The 21,425-nt window shown below is 43.5% G+C and overlaps 1 protein-coding gene across 3 annotated transcripts in view; it reads left to right on the forward strand.

The window, feature by feature from the left end:
* Nucleotides 1–21,138, forward strand: part of tox3 (TOX high mobility group box family member 3) — a 167,723-nt gene extending 146,585 nt beyond the window's left edge. For all 3 annotated transcript variants that reach the window (XM_037096023.1, XM_037096022.1, XM_037096021.1), the window contains 6 exons: nt 2,222–2,287; nt 10,696–10,947; nt 17,956–18,219; nt 18,308–18,538; nt 18,717–18,797; nt 19,002–21,138. In XM_037096023.1, the coding sequence (XP_036951918.1) occupies nt 2,243–2,287; nt 10,696–10,947; nt 17,956–18,219; nt 18,308–18,538; nt 18,717–18,797; nt 19,002–19,853 (1,725 nt within the window). In that variant the 5' untranslated portion in view covers nt 2,222–2,242 and the 3' untranslated portion in view covers nt 19,854–21,138. The remainder of the gene's footprint in view (nt 1–2,221; nt 2,288–10,695; nt 10,948–17,955; nt 18,220–18,307; nt 18,539–18,716; nt 18,798–19,001) is intronic.
* Nucleotides 21,139–21,425: the final 287 nt, after the last annotated feature.

The raw sequence follows: 21,425 nt of genomic DNA on the forward strand, positions 1-21,425 counted from the left end.
GAACTTGATTTTGTTTTCACTAATGAAGCTAATGTCTGTTCTTTACACTCTTTAATTCAATGATGCCTCTGTGCGGTGTTTGCTTATACTTCCTGGTTTGTAAGGATTTACACGCTAAGTGAAGTTGTCATCCGCATAAATCAGTCGTATGCAACGTGGCGTGCAATCGAGTCGAAAATGCGCGACTAACAGCACCACCGAGAAGTTTAAACGGAAGCGGAGTCAAAGACGCTCAGCTTAAAGAAACATTTCTCAGCTTGTTTTCCTCAACAGGCAGGGGAGTGTACAAGCATCTATATTAAAAGTAGCATAAAGATTTCAGACCTGTCTGTATTCCTGCGGGAGTCTCGGCAAAGTGTTTACAACGAAGAGCAATTGTGTGTTCACTCTTTAAAACCCATCCAGAGATACATGGATAGAAAAAAAAAAAAAAAAGAAATACAGAGCCGTATCTCCACCCACAATCAGAACAATGTTCTAGTGCTTGGATAGAGAAGGATATCTCAGAGACTTCAATTTGTTATCTAAAAGAAGAAGGGGGACGGAGTAACACTTCCTAGATAAGCCCAGCATAAGGTTAATTACCAGCCGAGTGGCTGATGTAACCCAGCCATGTCATGTCTCAAAGTTACACACAGCTGGGAAATGAAGGGGCGCTCGCTATCGACAGATGTTCCTCACTTGAAGTGTGTGTGCACTTGTCTTTTGTACGTCTGTATGTGCATTTGTGCAAACATGCAAACCCCCGGCGCTCCAGTCAGATGTAGTTTAGTGGGGCAGCTCCAGGTAAGACGGCACCGGAGGCCCAGACTAGAACAGAACCACCTGCTTCGGCAACTGCCAGCAGGGCTTGTGGCTCTCCTTCTCGTTGGTGCGTAACACTGTTAACATTGCAGCTGATTCCCCGCTCTCTCTCCAGGGCATAGACTAATTAATGGATCCCATTCGCAGTTGATTAGCAGCAGTTCTTTCGGTAATTACATTCGCATACTAACCACTCAGAAGAAAAGGAGAAGGGGGGAGAAAAAAAACACAAAAGGCTAGAAAATATATTAATGCACTTCTCAGTTCGCTCTGATCTTAATTTGTTTCCACTATTGTTTGGCTTTCTGCTCAGATAAGAAGCCATTTTTTCTCTCTCTCTGTCTCCCTCTCTCTCTCTCTCTCTCGCTATTGGACTTCTTCGTCTCTCATAATGTTTTAAGAGAGTGACTTTGTAATAAACACACAAAAGAGATTACTGCGGAGCTTTGTTGAAAATGTGTTCTCAGTGGAACCTCGTGAAGACGCGAACCGCGCTGTGATTCTTTCTCCTCCGTGCCGTGTAGGCTGGGTTTTTTTTTTTTTTTTTTTTTTTGCACTCCTCACTCACAGAGAGGTGCATTGTGCTCCTGGGCCCAGCTGCTAGCCCATAATTCTTCATTCTATGTCCCATTGTTCCTACCTGTCAGCATGGTTGTGTCTCCAAAGAAAGGGAAGTGGCTGCCATTTTGCCAGCAGGCTATGTGTGGGTTGTGTGGCGGGTGGAGAGGGAGGCGGGGTTGTGTTGTGAAAACATGTTATTTCTTCCCAAAGTACAGGGTTTTAATGGCTTATCAGCTGTCTGTAAACACTCATGTGTCTTTACAGCGTGCACTTCATCACTGCTTATTACCGCTGGTATCAGCTCGGCGTAGAGTACACTTTTATCGGTGCAACACAATGGATCCAAAAGATGCCATGATCAGATTCCTCTTGGTGAAATAAACTGTAAAAAAAAAAAAAAAGCCCTCATCAACCAAAAAACGCACTCCATCTATATTAAAAACACTCCTCCACCTCCTTATTTCCCCTCAGTATCACTCCCTCTCCCTTAGATTATTTGAAGTTAATAACCTGCCACCGCATCTTGATACTTGGCTTTTGTGATGCAAACATATCCTTAATTGCCATCCCATAAGAGCTGAATAGCCGGACCAGATTCTCATTACCCCGGGGTTTTTGAACCGGCCGGGGCCTCTCACATGCCTCTCGTCATGTCGCAAAATAATGGCAGGGTGGCAGAAGAAAAAAGGGGGTTAACTCAGTGTGTAAACAGTGAGCACGCAGGAGTGTGACTCATCTGTGTGAGTGACAGGTGTCCGTTATGAAAGAGGAAGGAGGGAGCTGGAGTTGGATATTATCTGGACACCGGTTGACTCATTGTGTTTTCTTTTTTTTTTCTGTCTGTCTTCATTTGCAGTTCCAGAATAACAACAACTACATGAACATGGCGGAGGCCAACGGTGCCCTGCTCGCTGCTGGTGATGTGAGTATGCTTTACTACTTTTTTACATATTAAAATTCCCTCTTGCGCAAATGGAAATTCAACTTAATGCAAACATACTCTGATACAAATGCAGAGAAGATCTGCTGTACTCGTCTTCTTAATTGGCAACACCAAGTTTTGTATAAAGTCATACTTGTGTAAAGATGTTGCGTCGATGTTTTACTTTTGTTAGAGTGAAAGTCTCCCATACAAATAGTTCTTGTATGTAAACTGTGTACTTGGTGTTGACTCAGCGTCGGCTTTGTCAGCGTTCTCATTATTGAACCTGGCTGATCATCGATTCTCACGTTCAGCTTTATTCTGATTATCAGAATCAGTGTTTGGTAGATAATGTGCTGCTTTGGCTCTGATGCAGCTTTCGGTCTGCAAAAATAATGTGCAACTACAGTTATCAAATAAAGACAGTGGAGTAAAAAGTACAATGTTTGCCTTCAAATGTAAAGAGTCAAGTCTAATCAAGTACAAGTCCCTTAAAAGTTGTAATTAAGTACAGTACTTGGGTAAATGTACTTAGTTACCTTCCATTACTAGTAACACCTCGGTGTATTTGTATTTCGGCTGAGCCCTCTCACAGGTGTCTTCATGATTTAAGGAAATGTGGGTGGACAGCTGGAAACAGTAACAGCCAATAAAAACACAAGCTCTACATTTCACACTGAAAAAAACAAAAAAAATCCCCTGAAACATCCAGAATGATTAATTCCTATTTCAGTTCCTCCATCTTTGTCATATGCAACATTATTATTATTATTATTATTGTTGCCTGGAATGCCGCCTTGTCTTGAGACCCGCACAAGACAATAATCTCGCAGAGAGACGAGCCGGGCTCAGCCTATATTGCCGTATAGTAACTTCTGAGCGCTGACGCTGATGCGATCTGACTGCCTTGACTGCGCTCTGTACGATGAAGCGGTATCCCAGATAGCTGAGGATATAAACACCTGTTTTCTTCTTCTTTTCCGAGATATAATGAAGGAGCTCAAAGAGATCCTATAGTTCTGTCACTTTCGGTGCCACTCTATCTGCCGGCGCTTCCAAAAAAAAAAAAAGTGAGATGTCATCAGCAATTTGAGTCAGTGGTGCTGCTGGAATAACTCTGCACACTGTACAATCACATTAAAAGGGGGAGAAAGGGAATAGTTGTTTCTCTGAGGGTATATAACCGACTCTGAGCCATAGTAGTCCTAACAGTGTGCTAAATTTACCCGCTCTATTCCCCCTCCACCCACTCCGCTGCCCTGTCATTAGAGACAAGTGCACCAAAAATACCCGTCATCCTCTGTGGTTCAAACCGGCCAATCTCATCCAGTTTAGCGGGGGGGTGGGGGGGGTTGATCTGGCTTCAAAAACCCACAACAAAGCAACATTTACACTGGCGCTGCAGTACTGCGATAGATGTCATCGTTGACCTCACGGTTGTCGTTTTGTGTCACTTCGGGGCCGTCGGGATGCGACGGTGACATTGACGCTCAGGCGGTGTGTGACCTCATGTTCATAAAGTGGCTTCACAGAGTGTTACGGAAGAAGTTTAATTTTCCTCTACATTGACGCTGAGTGGGCGCATCCTCTGTATCCACCGGGTGCTGGGGGCCTCTCTGCAGCAGGGGACCACGCCGACACAAGCTGCTTGGAGAGCCTTCAGCCCCCCAGCTGTGAGGGCCCACTGTGGCAGTCAGGGGATGGGGAGGCGGGGGGATGGGCTGGGGGTAGCTCCTTGAGAGAAAAAGGAAAAAGAAACAGCGCTGCTCATTTGCATTTTATCAAAAGGAACAACTGTTTCCAGTGTTAGGGCACAGATGGTATTGTGCTTAGGAGAGAGGGAAGAAGTCTTCAGTATAGATTTTTCTTTTTTCTCCTTTCAAGCGATGGAGTGTCTAAAGTATTGTTTGTTGCAACCTGAGCTAAAGGAAGATTAATGTGACTTCCACATTGAGTGGTGAGGTCTCACACTATCTCTGCTGTAATGCTATATTAATCTACTTAATGTGTCTGGCTTGGGCTGAGGGCACAGTGGGAAAGGAAGTCTCCCTTATGTACAGCTAACTTTGACAGCAAGGCTAAATTTATGCTGCCACATGTGGTTAGCTATTGTTTTCAAATCAAACCAGGCGGTTACTGCAATAAAATATACGCCTTTAATGTATTTTATGAAGACTCACTTGTACTTTTCTTTTTAGCTACACGTGGTTCTCAAACTAGGAATCTGACGATTATCATGAACTTTGAGTTCTTATTTAAAATAATGAACAAAATGTCTGTTTTTGTGTAGAAAGCTTCAGTTGTTAGCAAAGCTATAAGCTAGCGTGACAGAAATGAATTCTCTGAGTGTTTTTCTATTTTAACAAACTTCAAAATGTATCTCCCTAAGAAACAAATCACTTACTGTAACACATTTGTTTGTTTCTCCCAGTAGAATTGTGACTTCCATGTTGTTCCTAAGACAGTAGGGCTGTGTAAGTTAGCATCTGCACTTAGCTTCAGCAAGATGAAATTTGAAAGCTTGAACGACAAAAGACAGTTTTTCTTCCAAACACCTGTTGTGTTTTAAATGAAGAAATTGATTGATTGATTGATTGATTTAAAGCTTTTGTAGGCATTGCCATCATTTTAGCTAACTTTCTGTCTGTTTTGCAGTTAGTTAGGAGTTCTGAGTCCTGATCGGCAGGGATATCAGAAAGTGTCTTTTCTGTTTTACTGCATGAGCTAAATATAGTAAGCAACAGTAAGAAGAGTAGAATCATTGAATGATTCTTCATCTTAACTTTGCTAGCATTAGCATTAGCCACTAGCACCACCAGGCTAAGTCATTCTCTCACTGCAAAATATACAAAAACAATGTGTTATTTCTGTCTTTTAAAATAAGAAGATTCAACTTTTACTCTACTTTTACTGCGGTATTACAGTGTGCGGAGACACTTGTTGTCAGGCAAGTCACTGTTTCTGCACTATAAACATTACCACCATGCTTTAAAGCCCAATATAAACCTGTTTACATCCAGCTACTATCTGTCTGCACAAGACATACTGTTTATTAAAAAAAAATTGCGCATGGAACATCCTGTGCACGAGGCAGATTGCTCCTACATTAGACCAGCAGACCTGTGTTTGCTGTTTAGATGGCCGATGTATCATTTACCTTATGCACTTAGAGGATGAGATAAGATGACCTTGGTGTGCCTGGTAAAGCGTACATCCTAGCAGGGAAAGCTTGACTGCTTCCCTCAGGGAAAAGGATACTGTACTCTGAGATTGTGTTCCACTCAGATGTATCACTTTACTTTCCCAATTAAATTAGGGACGCGTAATGAACTATAAATATGTAGAAATGGACTACAAATGATCCAAATTTGAAATAATGTTGATTAGGGGTGCCATGGTTGATGTTGTCATTTGAGTAGCTGCACTCTGCCTGTCTAGATATTTGAAACTGGATCCTCAATCCTGCCTCTATTGATTCTGAGGCCTATTATATGCAGTAATTGCATGCTGCTGCCTTTAACAAGTCTTGGTTATTGCATCTGTGAATTGCATTACTACGTTTATTGAAGGACTGGGAATATTGCCTGAAAAGCTTTTGCTTGCTCTTTGTCCTGATGTTTAAAGAACAGCACAGTGATAAAACACCGGGAAAGAAAAAGGGACAATTCACTGAAACACTTTTTGTATAGATGTTTTTGTTCCCCAGAACATGAAGACCAAGGACTTTTTTGATCCCCCTGACTTTTCCCCTGGAACCACAATGAGGGTGACATTCTAGTTTTTTCTTTCGTGATTCCCTGATCTCATTTGTGATTTCAAAACGAAATGTTATTGGAAGGATTATACAGACATTCCCAGCTGCGACACAATTAACTGACGTATAATAATCACTTTGATGAACTCTGTGACTTTTCATCCAGCCACACCACCAAGTCGGCATTTAACTTACTGAGTACTTTTCTTTATGACTAAAGAACTACGAGGCTGACAAAACTTTCCTGAGCCTTAGCCTTACTTTGTATTTTGTGCAAATTTTCAAATGTTAGCATGCTAACAATGCTAACTAACATGGCGATGACAATGAACATTATTCCTGCTGAACATTACAAGTTAGCATCGTTGTTGTGAGCAGATTAGCATTGTGAAGTTAACTCAAAGCACTGCTGTGCTCACTGTACCGTGGTGCATAATCAGATAATTTGGATTATTGTAAATGAGTAAGTGATATATTTGTATGCCGACATAGTGGCTGGACTTCAGACATTGTTCTCGGGCTGAATACAAGTAAGAAACATTGGCAGCACAGTGCAGTTTTGTCCAGGTTTACCACCTCTAATAGGCACTAAGACATGGAGATTTCCCACGCAGCGGCTCAGGATGCTCATGCCGGGTGCATCAGGCCTCTCTGTTACAAGCCCTGGCTCTGCCCTCGTACCACTGGACCCTGTGGCTGCCAATGGAAAAGACATACACACACACACACACACACACACACACACACACACACACACACACACACTCTGCTCTCCCCCCTTCTCTCTGTTGCCCGCCCTTTTAACATGTAACATGCCTGCACATCCCAAGCCAGCATCTGGCTTGGCACTTGGCTCTGCTGAGCCGTTCAGAACAATTTAAATGGATAATCAGGCTGGTGATGCAAAGAAAGTGGATTGTGCATCTCTTAATCTCCGATCAGAGCCCCCTAAGCTGCTCCTGGTGCAGAATTAGACTGGCTTTATGTGAAATGACACTAGACAGTGTGCAACACTGTAACACTCTGTGGGTTCCAGTAAAATCTGGCACCTCCTCCCCGGGGAGAAGGCCCTTTTCTTGGCCGACAGCTGACATCTTCCATACCCCACAAATGAGACACAACTGCCATGTCTCCATTATCAGTGCCCGTGGTGCAGATGTTAATTCGTATCATCATTAACAAAGAGAGGCAATGCACACAAGCACAATCTTTGATACTGATCTCGTCCCGTCATCCCTCCCCCACAGTCATTTCTTTCTCTTCCTATCCTCTGCTTCCACTCTGTTTATCAGACACTAAACACTAGCATTCCTCTCGTCCAAGTACATGTCTGTGTTTTGCTTAAAGGTCAAAGTCATGCTTGTGCAGCACTCCCACAAAAGTGGAGCTCACCTCAGCCAACCCTCTTCTTTGACATCTCACATCTCTGGGTTGGCTCTGTAATCCAGGCCACAACGCGCCAGCCTATAGGTGCCAAGTTGGCCTATATAGTTCTGCCCTGGTTTACCTTACACAGTGTAACACTACAGGAAACCTACTTACATCAGCAAATAGTGCCCATGGTAGAGCAAGAGCAGGAGAATGCAAGTGATACGTTTCCTTCCTCCAAAGCATTCCTGCAAGGGGCTTATGTGGATAAATGTGGCCAGAGTAACACGGCCTGCAGTGGATCTGACTGTACCGGACAAGGCGAGAGCATGACAGCACTGATACTTTTTTTCCCCTCAGAGAGATTATGATAGTGTGCCACTGTTTTTCAGACAGCACATGATATGATACAGATGAGACCGTAGATCTCAAGGCTGGCGCGGAGGTTGACCCTGTTCCACGGGAGAACAAGATGAATGAAGGCCGTGATGAAGAACAGTCCTCGATCTTTCCCACATGCTGCCGGAACGTTCTGTCCGTGACTCACGACGGTTTCGTTTTGCTTTTTTTTTTTTTTTTTTTGTGCACACTGGTGTCACATGCTGCCGAACAGGCCTTCTTGTGAACTCAGTTCCAGAGGTTTTTTTGAGTGGACTGAAGCATGATATGACAGCAGAGGACTCGGAGTAAATGGCTTCTACTGAAGGTGCCGGTGATTTATTCGGCACTCTGCGAGCCAGAGGCCGGGGCTGTGATGAATATGACCTTAGCTCCTTGTGAAAGGAGAACTGATTCTCTAGCTGTGAAACAAGCACTGAAAAGTGAAACATTGGTAGGAAGCAGGAAGAGAGAAAAGAAAAGGGGGAGATGAAAACTCTATTAGCTTCCTCTGCCACTGGAATTCATCAGTGCTTGTCAAGACAGCTGCCCTGAGTAGGCAATGAATTAGTTTCAAGTGTCTGTGTGCTAAAGCAAGCACGGGGAACATTAATACTCCCTAATCAAGGGGCTGTGTTGGCATATTCTCTCCGTTGTCTCCCTTCTGTTATTCTATCCTCTACCGGAGACACAAAGACAAAGACAGGGAAGACATGCCTGGTTAGCTTTGCCGTTGACTAGAGGTTAGCTCTGCTGGCAGCTGTGCAACTCTTACCCTGACGCAGATATATTTTTGAGTGGATATTTTCGTCCTTCATTGAACAAAAACAACGACGTAGGTACACTTTTAGAATACAAAAACAATTTCAGACACTCAACGTGCCGGCCAGGCCAGTGGTGGGTGGTACAGTCTACATCAGCAATGCATCAAACGCCAGAGAAGAACATCCTGAGCTTATTCTCCTTCGGCAGCAACACCTTCAAAACACAAACAATAGTAGCTAACTAATCATTTATCCGTAGTGATGTAACACCTTTCTGTATGGCTGGGTATCATTTTTGATACCAGTACCGATACCTTGACTTGATACCAGTTACTTTTTTCAACCTCGTCTTTTTTTTTTTTCCTGCATGCTGCAAGACAGACGATCATCATCATCGGCTTACTGACGCTGATGAGAATCATTTCTTGGATATTGAAATTAGGTATTGAATGAGCAGACTTCTTTCGATACTCCGAATCAACTCTAGTAAGAAGGCGAGTCGATCAGTGTCATAAAAGGCAGAACAAAGAGAAAGGTTTCTGGCACGAGGCCTAGCAGCGCTAACCGAACTGAAATTAGTCGGAAGTTGGCAATTGTTGTTGTTTCAGGTGCTCATGGTCATTATGCAAAGCATGAATGGGCATCATCTTTCCCCTATTCCTCTGTTTTACATGTCCACACGGATACGCAGAAGTCAAAGAGTTTTACAGAGTTTTGACCTGAAACACAGAACTTCCAACCTCTGTGAGACGATGCTTCACATAAAACGAAAAGCTCTAATGCTGTCATGTTTGTTAAGTGTGATCAGACAGAGAGGGTGATAAAAACCAGCTCCCCTTTCAAAGGAGACGGGTTTATCTGACAAAAGTGCGGCATGATCATCTCCAGGACTCACAATCCTGTTGAAAATGAAACACAGGTGTGTGAAAAGGTGAAAAATCAGCCTGCAGGAGACTCATCGGTGCCTCTTCCAATTGCTATAAATGCCTTTTTTACTCCCTCCAAGCCAATTATTTTCAGGTTGTCAGGATTGTAAGAAGTCTCGACTAGTTGATGAGGTCACTCGAGCCAGGTTTCAAACTTTAAAAGTGACCCAAGGCCGAGACAGTTAGTGTCTGACATCAAGCTGAAGCTCTTAACTTTTTGTGTTTCCACTTGAGGAGAGCTGGCTCCATTTTTAAAACATTTTTTTTTCCTTTTTTTTGGTTTCATTTCTCATGCTGTTCAACAAACCCAATAATGCTGAGAGTTTAACCTGATTGTAGCTTCATGCTGCTATGCTTTCAAGCAGTATGCCAAGTGCTAGCAGTTAAAATCGTGTCACTTTTAGCAGGAGACCCGTGCCTTTGAAGAGGTTTTTTTCGGTAACTTAGCAGCCGCAGCAGCAGCCGAGCCCGGCGCCTCGGATAGCACGCTGTTTCGGCCCTGTGTTCAGCCGCATGTTTGCGGACCCGCGGCGTGGTCATTGTGAGCATATGAATATATTGGCTTTCCAGAGGGTAGCTTTAATGCAATGTGCAGATGAAAACAAGACCCAAGTAGGTGAACAGTCCCATCTCCAAGAAGGCGCATAAGCAAATTAAGTGTGACCAAAAGCTTTAATTCGAAAGGCAGAAGGATTAGGCTGTTTGATGAGCAGATTTAAGGGTGCAGGCAAGGGGAACAAAAAGAAACACTTCTGGCCAAGCGTAATAATCTTTGAAAATGTTCTTTAAACCCATCTCCCTGTGACGTGTATTTTCACTGCACTTCAACCCAACATCTTCCATCCTCAAGATTAAGGGCTTTTATCATGTATCCTCTCTCTCTCCCGTGATTGCTGCTTGATATTTTTGCTTTTGACGTCTTCTTCTTCTTCTTCTTCTTCTTCTTCTTCTGCACTCGCCTTTTCCCTTATTTTTTTTCCTCAAAGTGGACTTTAATAGGTTTAGGAAATGTTACATCTTAGTGCACTTACAGACAAGTGTATTACCACTCCACTAAAAAAAAAAAAAAACACTCCCTCTCTTAAACAAAGTTGTCTGATTTAATCCCTGAAGGTTTCCTTCCGGCGTGTGAGATAAGGCTAACCTCAGCGAACGCTCGCCGGCTGTTTTGTGTTGCCCGGATTTCATGACTTCTTCCTTTTTCTCCTCCTTTCGCAGACTTTTCATACTCCCAGCTTGGGAGACGAGGAGTTTGAGATTCCTCCCATTACACCTCCACCTGAGACGGAGTCCGGTATGGGTCTGTCGGAAGTGGATTCACCTTATCCAGTCATGCCAGAGCCTCCAGTCCCACACAGGGGTCCCTTAATCCCTCAATTCCCGCCTCAGAGCCTGGATCTGCCCTCTATTACCATCTCACGCAACATGATGGACCAGGAAGGGATGTCCGTCAACAACGGCCAACCTGTGGTGAGCACTGCTATGCATATACAGCTCTAGTAAATCAAGAACCGAAGAAATCCATTTTATTTTCTGCAACTAGAGTTGTTATCCATTTGCCAGCACACACTAATCCTACAGAAGCACTCCTCCAGTGTGTGTGCCACTTGTGGCTGCAGCTCCAGATGTGGTTTACGATGGTGCATCCAAACCAAAGGACATGATCCATAAATATATACTGCCGGAGACCTCTGATATCAGAAGCATACAGTCCTTAAATGAGCCCCTTTTACTGAACCTGTAATGTCACCTTCACCGTTTTTGTCGGCCTCCTGTTGTCAGTGCATCTGTCCCAGCATCTGGCCTTGTTTACAACACAGGAGGTATATGATCACATTGAGTAAATGTCATGATATTATGTTACTTATTGAGAGGAGTTTTTTTCTTTTCTAAATCACACGGCGTGCGGATGATCCCGCCCCCCCTCTGTAAGGTGAGCAGATGTGAATAGATCACAGGTGTTGGAGTACAAAGCGTATTCAGCCCCAGAAGGACGGTGAAAATGGGACCCAAAAGTGCCACAGTTTTCACATGCTCATATTTAATTCATGTTGCCTCCAGAAGCCTCTCTCTCTCTTTTTTTGTGCTGTAAATGCTGAGGCATGCTTCTGTCCAATGTCACACGAGGTCTTCAGGAAAAGACACGCGCTTTGTTTGGAAGTTCAGGATCAGCTTTGTCTTTGTACCATAGAGAGGTTACCCTTAAAGGGAGGGAAGGACTGGACGGATTTATTTTTAGCTCAGTCCTTTTTTTTTTTCCTCTGGTGCAAACGGCACACAAAGTAATCAGTCTCTTTATGTTGATGCTGTTATGTGCTATAGATTGTTAGATTGTTGTCTCGGGGTGGAAAGGCATTTTCCAAATGCCACAATCATAGGAGCATTGAGGAGGAAAAATGGAAATGTCACTGGCTGACTAGTTGTCTTACAGACCTATTACAAAAAAATAAAATGGAAGATTCATTTAGGGGGAGAAGAAAAGGAAAGGACAAAGGCACAAGCGTGAGAGATGATGATGATGTTGAGTTTTGCTTTGTGTACTGCACATCACATTACATTAAGAAGAGATCATTATAACTGAGTGAATAAATGAAATGTGTTTCAGACCCCCTGCCCTCCCCTCCCCTCCCCCGCCTGCTTATCACTGATAGTATCGATATTTATTTACATTCCATATGAGAAGGGGGCCATAAAATTTTACAGCTCTTTTTTTTCCTGCTTCTGTGCTCCTGGCATGTAAAATAATTGCGGGTTTTAAAATATCTCCGCCCGCATACAGTAAGTGAGCCCCCAGAAGGCTTTTGCCTAAAGAATTTTCATTTCATGGTCAGTTAAGCTTTCTACATCTGGAAGAAACGGAACCTTGACACAATTACATTCCTGACTGTTCTCACGACTTGCTGGAGGATTAGATTTGATTCTCAAACATTATTCCTCTTTAACACCATTTGCATGGCTCATGTCTCTGATTGTGCCGAGACTCTATTAAAAAACTGAGGGAGAGAATGTGGGTTTCTGCTCCTTGCCTCGTGGCATTGTCGTCGGCACACCACTCACTCCTTATCAGTCATCGCACATTGTACGGCTGGGGATGGCTCGTGGTTGGCCCTTCATTTTTCCTGTAAATGGGATTGATCCACAAAAGTCTTGTGCCTATAGAAACTCGATTAATCTGCGGCTTTTTAGACGAACGCAACTTATAAATGAGATAAGTAACGGCACTGTTCGCAGTGTTTCCATACAGAGACAATGATTTACGGAGGCCCTAAGAGAGGTGTTTTGTCATTTTGTCAGCGCACTGATAAAGGAATGACAACCTTATATACATGATTACATTCTGTGTTATTTGTTATGGCTGCAGGGGCAAACAAATAAACCGTGCACTTCTGCAATTACATTTTTCATCAAGCCTCCGTGCTCATATTTCCCAAACACTCGTCCTGGTTTTCTTTTCTGTATTCGAGCTGACTGCTGGAGAATATTTAGTGTGTGTGAAAGCATGTCTTCTATCACAACTTACTGAGAAAGCCAGCCAGTGAAAATACCTGGGCTATTTTTTTTTTTTTTTAAAAAAAAAGCTTCTTCCATGTCATCACATCGCCAAGTGTTCTGCTAATTCCTCTCCCCCGTAATGTTCAGCGTATGTCTCGCAAATTGGCCACAGACGCTGGGCTTCTACAAAGAGAAAATAAATTTTTCTCAGCTGCAATGTGCCTGGCAAGCCCTGAATCTGAAGTCATTATTTATTTAATCTGCTCTCCTAACAAGCTTCTGACTCTCATTTTTGTCTCCCAGCATGTGTCCTCCTGATTTGTGATTGAATCTCAATAGTGCCAAATAGTACTGGAGTTAGAGCTGCCAGTATTGCTTTATTCACAATTGCTTCTCGATTTTCTCCCCTCTGCACAGCGAGGGTCTCTGGGTTCTATTTCAAAAAACACCTGGTGCCTTCACCACATTTTAGCTTTTTTTCTTGACACATGTAAGCATGCACCGAAATGTCCTCTGTGATTGGATTGGAAGCCGACAGGAGTCAACTAGTTGGATTAGATGTTAAAATCAATATTTAGGAGATATGAGCCCTGCTGTCCTATCACATTTACCCCTACGTGGTGATGCATTATATATTTTTCATTACCATCTAGCTGTTTCACATACCATCGGCCGTACAGCAGCAAAGACGTGCTAATATCTCACAACAGCACGGTGTGTTTGCAAGCACATGCATCATGCAAGATGAAAGCGAAGCTGAGAAAGCTATTTGTAGTTTGTTGTTCACATGAATTGATATGCCTTGATGTTGTGGAGATTGCCACAGAGTATAATAGCCTCAGTTTTTGACTGGTCAAAAAACCTCTATATCCTGAATTAAATGGAAAATGTGCGCACTGTAGCAGAAAGCATGTTTTTCTACACTTCCCTCTTATCTCCCTTCCAAGCCAAGAAGCACTGACATGAGTTGTACATCAATTTAAGAGAGTGGATTTTTTTTTTTTTTCGCTCCGTTTCTTTTTTTTTTTTTTCTCTCTCCCTCGACAGACAGCTATTGTGACATATTGGGTCAGTCAGAAATGAAAGATATTCATGCAGGCATGCAATACTTGTAATGAAGTCTCAGCTTGACCTTCTGCATGATTGATTCTGTAATTTACTTTTCTCAGGCAGCTCTCAAAATGAAATGATGTCATGTTGGACAGGTTTTAAATACCCATAATGCATCAGGAGGAGCGGTGGAAAAGGGGGTATGGGTCAGTGGCTGCGCGGGACCGAGGGGAGGGAACCCACTGGCCTCTCAGTCCGAGCGGGTCGTGGGGGGGGAGGGTGTTTTTAAGTGTGGGTTAGAGGTTGGGGAGATAGATGGACTGAGTTTGCACACCACAGAGTGAGAATGACAGAGAAGTGTGTTTGACTGAGACAGGGCAGAGGAAAGAAAAACAATTTATCTTCGTGCTATTATAGCCTTTACCGGCATTCAAAATTCCATTTTTCTCATTTGGCTTAAGCACAGACTTCAGCAGGTTGCTGAAAATGGAGGAAAAAAAATAAAATGATGTGCCCGTTTAGAAGGCGAGTAAAGGAATATGTGCAGAGCACTGATAAACTATCTTTAATAGGACTGACCTTTCATGCTGGCGAAAGTTACTGGGGGATTCATCCTTATAATTACCATATAGATGATTTTACCCCTCTCCTGCCATGGAACATTTCCAAGAGCTCTGGCATTGATTGAATGGAAATTGAACTTGTTAACATTCTTTTCAGCCTGTTACAGCTCAGTACATGGTGCCACTGTTCATACATTCTGCCCAAATTCTGATTTCCAATATCTCTTAGAACAGACTGGATCCTGCTTTTCATTGACATCAGTGTTGAGATTTTTATCACATAGCGAATGCATAATGTTGCATTTAGAGTCCAGCTGCTGTGTTTATTGGCCCAGCGTTTATTGTGGAAAGGGTTTCACAACATTGGCAGTAGTATTTTTTTTTTTTTTTTTCCCCTCCCTCATCTGCTGGTTTTCAGAATGCGTTGCGTGGCTCTGTGTGGAGTGTTTGCTGTGGTAAGTGTAGATGAGGCCAACGTTAATGTCGAAAACAAGCTTCCCCCCCCCGGTTTGCAGCATACTGTTGAGGGAACGATGTTGTTGCCACCTTTCAGCTCTCATGTTAAAAGCAACACAATGGGGAATAATAAAAAATGAATTTCCATTAAAATAAAAAAAAAAACCCTTTATTGATCGTGGCGTAGATTTCAGCTTCTCGTCTGACGTATGAACACAGGCGGCACCTCGACGCGCAGACCTGAGGAGGGCACATCTGGCCACTGTGCACTCAAGATAAGGACTTATTTGCAGATTTACGATGACTATCAAAATATCTAGTCGGATCTCTGCTGTGACTGCTGACAATGCTGCAATCAAAATGCAAATGCGAAAGGCAGAGGAACATAAATAAACACCCTCGCACCGGATTCATACTCACAATCAAGGCGACTGTTAAGATGATTTCTTTCACTAGCGTGTTATTAGCTGTTATCTTTTTCATTCAAATCAGTCATGCTAATGGCGCCGTTTCACTGACGTAACCGCAGCCGCTCTTTTGTTAACACGGAGTGAAAGAAAAACAAATTTGCTTCTGCCCCAGTTATGGCTGTAATATGTCATAAAAATAAGACATTTAGCAGGCTGTTGAATGTGATACGATCGAGTGTTTAACTGTGGTCATCAGTGCACTTTTTTCTTTCATTTTTTTTTTTCTTAAATGCACAACATCCAAAGGCTATTTAGAGAGAAATCACCATATTCCAAACAAATGGCAGAATGGGCCGTTGCACTAAGTCAAAACGGCATCATTGGGATCGAGCAAAAGTGTTATTATACAGATGGCCACGACTAATGAGCTCAGTGTGCGCGTCTTTGATGTTCGCAGTGAGCAGAGTGCAAACTGTGAGCCATCGTGTTCTCAGTAATGAAGATGACAATAGCACTCAGAACATGGCGGGCCGCGGATATGTAAATCACAGTCGTTTGGTCACTGGCTTGTTTATTGCAGCTTTTATTTGCAAAAAAAAGGGGAAAAGCTCCCACATTTAAAGAATCGCATCAATATGTCTTCAATTTCTCTCCCCCCTCCCCGAAGCCTTTTGCAGAATCGTCCTCGCACATGTAAATATAAATCCGCTCTCACTGCTCAGATTGTATTTATGATAAGCAGTAGACGTGGCATATGAGAAAGAAATGGATTGCAGATCCAATATGTTTCTGTTTGAAATGGTGTTACAATATTGTTTTTGAAGACGGGCATTCATAAGGTTCTTTCAATAAAGCCAGGTGTGTGGGTTTATGATGTGTTGATGTTGGGAGAGATTGGGTTTGTGCTGCTGAATACCAGATGGATGTGCCCAGGGAGAACAAATCACCTTTTCTGTTGTGCTCACGTCCCCTCCTCTGTTCCATGTCAGCTCTGCTGGCTCCCTGATCAGTCTTACCTCTGGGGAGCTGGCAGTCCTTGTAATTTCATCCTCGGCACAATCAATGCAAACATGTTACCTGCAACCCTCTCTGAGACTCTTTCAAGAACCAAATGTTTCAACCAGGAAAAAAAGTGAAAGAGATTTTGAAAATGTTATTGCATTATACCCTCGATAGCAGGAGGGAGGGGACCTGTCCAAAGCTCTTAAGCTTCATTCCTTCAGCCAGTTGATTTATGGAGTTGATTATATAGAAGTTTTTTTTTGTGTTTTTTTTCTCTCCCACTATTTGGCAGTCAAACATGATCTATGAAAGGTGCCTCTGTCACAGAGTAATAACCTTACAGTAATGCTACACCAAAGCATACAGGCTTGTGGCCGCCTCAAACTAAACTGACATGTAGCTGCATGCATGCAAACTGCTGCTCAGTCTTTTTATTGTGGCATTTGAAGTTATGTACCACAGTGCAGGGAAGTGAGTCCACTGTTCCCCCTCCAGGGACCGGGCAGTCAAAAGCTGTGTCACAGATTTCCATACAATAGAGTTCTGAAATGAATCAACGGAGCTGTGTGGCCATCTATTACAGTCTTATAAATTTAGCTTCTCGGGTGTCAAGATAATTTATCATGGCCTGTAATAGAGACATTTAAGACCCAGGACATTGTGACATGTGATCTGCCACATAACAATCCACAGAATCCAATGACCCGATTTCCTCTTTGGTAAGGAGATACAGCCTCTTGAGCTTTGTACACTGGGCAGTAGGGTATCTCGGTGAATACAGAGATGTCTTTGAGATGGAGGAATGAGGCGCAAGTCTACGCAGGCAGCACCTCAAGGTAGAGTCGAACGATGTTGCAAAGAATAATGTCATTATTTATGCTGTCGCAATCATGGTCCACCATCTAAACTGCAGTCTTCTTTCTCAGTTTTTAGAATTTCTCTTTTTGCACCATTGAAACAAATACTGCATTAAGGATATCCTGATATGTCTTGCAAACATAGGCCGCACTAGTACAAGTTACTTTGTAAATATGTGGTTTATAGGGAGTGTTTGCAAATTGGGACATGGACCAAATGTTGACATCTCGCCAACGTCTTCCCACTTAGCAAACCGCTCTTTCCAACATAAAGTCTGTTCGTCAGGCCGTTGTCAAGTATTTGGTTGCCACTCACCAACATCGTCCCAATCTTTCCAACGTAACTCGTGCCAGTGCATGCAAGATGTGTGCTGCTGTATATGACTTGCGTTGAATAATGCGTAGCTTAAGGAAGAGCTGTGTGAGGTATTGGTGTGTTTATGCAGCAAGGGGACGTTAAATATTGTGTTTTCTACAATACGCCCTAAGACTAGATTGTAGATGCGTTCAGGAATGGTCATGATCAAAATCATCAGCTTGTCCAACCCTGTCTGAAGCGAAGCATGACAACAGAGGGAAAGGGATCAATGAAATATAACGTTTGATTGCTGTTTTCTTAACAAGCTTTTGTGTTGATTCCTTTTACAGAATGTCGGACCAGGCCATCTGCGCCAGTACCCTCCCAACCCGGCCATGGTGATGAAGTCCATCATCAGCATGAACAGCCCCAACGGGATGTTATCAAGGAATCAGCTGACCACCATCAACCAATCCCAACTCAACGCACAGTTGAGCCTAAACATGGCCGGGCCCAACATCACCCACACTTCCCCGTCACCGCCCGCCAGCAAGTCGGCCACGCCGTCTCCCTCCAGCTCCATCAACGAGGACGACCAGGAAGAAGGCAACAGGGTGAGCAAAGTTAGAAGTCAGTCAGTTAATAAATGACCTGTGGATGTAGAGTACATTTTTTAAAATTTTTTCATCTCAATCGTTGCAGGTCATTGGTGAGAAGCGACCCGCCCCCATAGATCCTGCAAAGAAGCCCAAGACTCCAAAGAAGAAGAAGAAGAAGGATCCCAATGAGCCCCAGAAGCCAGTGTCAGCCTACGCCCTGTTCTTCAGAGACACCCAGGCTGCTATTAAGGGTCAGAATCCCAACGCCACCTTCGGAGAGGTGTCCAAGATTGTGGCCTCCATGTGGGACGGCCTGGGAGAGGAGCAGAAGCAGGTACAACAAAGTTTGATCTTTACTGAAAGTTAGTTGTCAGAGATCGAGATTTAGGCAGGACGCAAATGTATAGTATGTGAACTGTATAATACACTTTATATTGTCTTTGGTCTGGAATTATTGCTAACTGAAGAGAAGTTTTATTTGTCTATTCACACATACCTTTGTGTCATCACAGGTTTACAAAAGCAAAACAGAAGCTGCAAAGAAAGAATATTTAAAAGCCCTGGCTGCATACCGTGCCAGCCTGGTTTCCAAGGTGAGAAACTGTTTCTTCTTTTCACCTGACAAATGTGTGAATTTGACTGAAAAGTGAATTGAATTTCTAATGTATTAACTGTGAATTTGCTGAGGGCTCTTTTGTAATGACAGAAATAACTGAAAGAATTTGAGGTAAAGAAACTATCGAAAAAACTAATCGTCAGAGGTAAAAATCTAAGTTTTGGTGTTTTTCTCCTTCCAGGCTGCAGCAGAATCAGCTGAGGCCCAGACTATCCGCTCAGTGCAGCAGACCCTGGCCTCCACCAGTCTGTCCCCAGGCCTGGTGCTGCCTTCACCCCTCAACCAGCACCCCTCCATGTCAGCAGCTGCCCAAGCCCTCCAACAAGCCCTACCACGGGCCATTGCCCCAAAACCTCTGCAGATGAGACTAGGAGGCAATCAGATCGTGACCTCGGTTACGGTCTCCCACCCAAACATGTCCTCCGGGATGCCCCCGCAGATGCTCAGCCAGATGGGTGCCGGAGGGGGCATGGTGGCAGGTGCCCAGTCCACAGCGGTGTCTCAGATGAGCCCTCCCATGCAACCGGTGCAGCAGCATGCCATGCAGCAGCTCCAGCAGCAGCAGCAGATGCAGCAGCACCTCCAGCACCATCAGATGCAGCAGCAGCAGATGCATCACCAGCAAATCCAGCAGCAGATGCAGCATCAGCATTTCCAACACCACCTCCAGCAACAGCTGCAGCAGCACCACATGCAGCAGCAGCAGCAGCAGCAGCAGCAGCAACAGCAGCAGCAGCAGCATCAGCAGCATCAGCAGCAGCAGCAACAACAACAACAGCAGCAGCAGATGCAGCTGCAGCACATGCAGATGCAGCATCAGCTGCATCAGCAGCAGATTCAACATCTCCAGCAGCAACAACAACAGCAGCAGCACCAGTCCCAGTGTTCTCCACCCCAGCACTCTCCTGGTACACCACATTCAGTGGGAGGCTCCGCGTCGCTCGGCAGCCCCCAGTCGGCCCCACAGCAGCAACCACACCCCTCCCAAATCCAGGCCCATGCCCAGGTCCTGTCCCAGGTCAGCATTTACTGAGCCAAATGGAAATCCTATCTCAAAGAACAGGAATAGAATAAAAGCATCACTCCACGTTGCTTTTCTAAGTTGCACTTAAGAAGTGTGTAAGAATTAGAATGTTATACAAAGAACTTGTCCATTGTTATAGACGGATATGCACACGCGTGTACAGGGGGTTAACGTGTTAACTGGGTTATTTCTGTCGGTGGCGTAGCTGCAACGGAAGCCTGTTAGGGTGAACACCCAGTGATTGTTTATTTGTTTGTTTGTGAGGTCTTTCAGTTGTCAATTAAAACTGACTGGGCACACAACACGTTGAGAGACGTGTGTCTTTCACTGTTTTATTTAACAATAAAGCTTTATTTATGAGACCTGAGTGGTCGGTTCAGCGCAGCAGAAGGACATTTTGAATGCATTTTCAAGAAAAGGATTTCTATCAGCTCTCGCCTGGACTGAATGACTCACAGGATCCTTGCTGGAAACCAGTAAACCCACACATCAGTCTTTGTTCCCACACTGGCCAGTATATAGCGAGACTTTCTTTACTCCAACCTTTCTCTTTCACCCATCGTTCTCACAGATGTGACTGTTCAACAATGGCGTGGAGGAAATGGCTGATCAAATCATCTCGTCGGAGCGCCCAGTGATATTTGAACACATTGCAGCCGTGTCGCAAACGCAGACAATGTCACGAGGGAATACGGGGAACTGAAAATAAAAGATCTCTGGATGAACGACTGAACAGACTGAGACAGAGACTGCCATAAATCATTTATGTCATCACATCCTCGAACTGTAGCTGTAATCTGCTGTACATGTTTTGTAGAGTGGGGAGAGACGAAGCCTCCTTTATTCAGTAATCGACCCTCCAGATGATTTTGCCCAAAAGTGTGTAACTGGCGCCCACCACCAACCCCCCCCCCCCAAAAAAAAACTTCTTCTTTAATCTATTTGTTCTTACTTCAGATGTTTAACAATTAAATTATGTTTTTATTTTGTGTAACAAAGGGGATATTTTATGGTAAATACAAATTTCCGGATCAAGGCAGATGGTTTGGGGATTGATGTATTTTTACTCTGCTCCTTGATACCGTCATTGTTTTAAAAAAAAAAAACAGTAACACAAGCAGAGCCAGTTTGTTGCACTGCCAAAAGCCAAGTGAAAAAGGCATCGGAGGTATTTTTGCCAGCTGTACAGAAGTCCCTGCGGAGGAAAAAAAAAAAGAAAATGTTGTACATTTTTCATATCACCTGTTGTAAAGTTTTAATATGTGAGGCTTTAATTAAAACATTGTTAAACGACCTGTGGATTGCTATATCACATAGTGCATTTCTGCTCTTTTATACTTTTTTATGAGTTACAATAGCAGCGATTTAATTTTATTTGTATTTTGCTTACAAATCAACCGCTTTTGAAGAAAAAAAAAAAACTGTCGACACGGACTTCTTGGAAAGTTGTTTTGCAGCTCACGATAGGAAAAGTAATTTAATGTTTGAGGTTTTTTTTTTCTTTTTTTTTTTTTTGCTCGGCCATGACGACGAATCCAGAGACATTCCATCACTAATATGATAGTAGCCATAATTTTGTAT

This window comes from Acanthopagrus latus, chromosome 4, assembly GCF_904848185.1.
Source record: "Acanthopagrus latus isolate v.2019 chromosome 4, fAcaLat1.1, whole genome shotgun sequence".
Taxonomy (NCBI): domain Eukaryota; kingdom Metazoa; phylum Chordata; class Actinopteri; order Spariformes; family Sparidae; genus Acanthopagrus; species Acanthopagrus latus.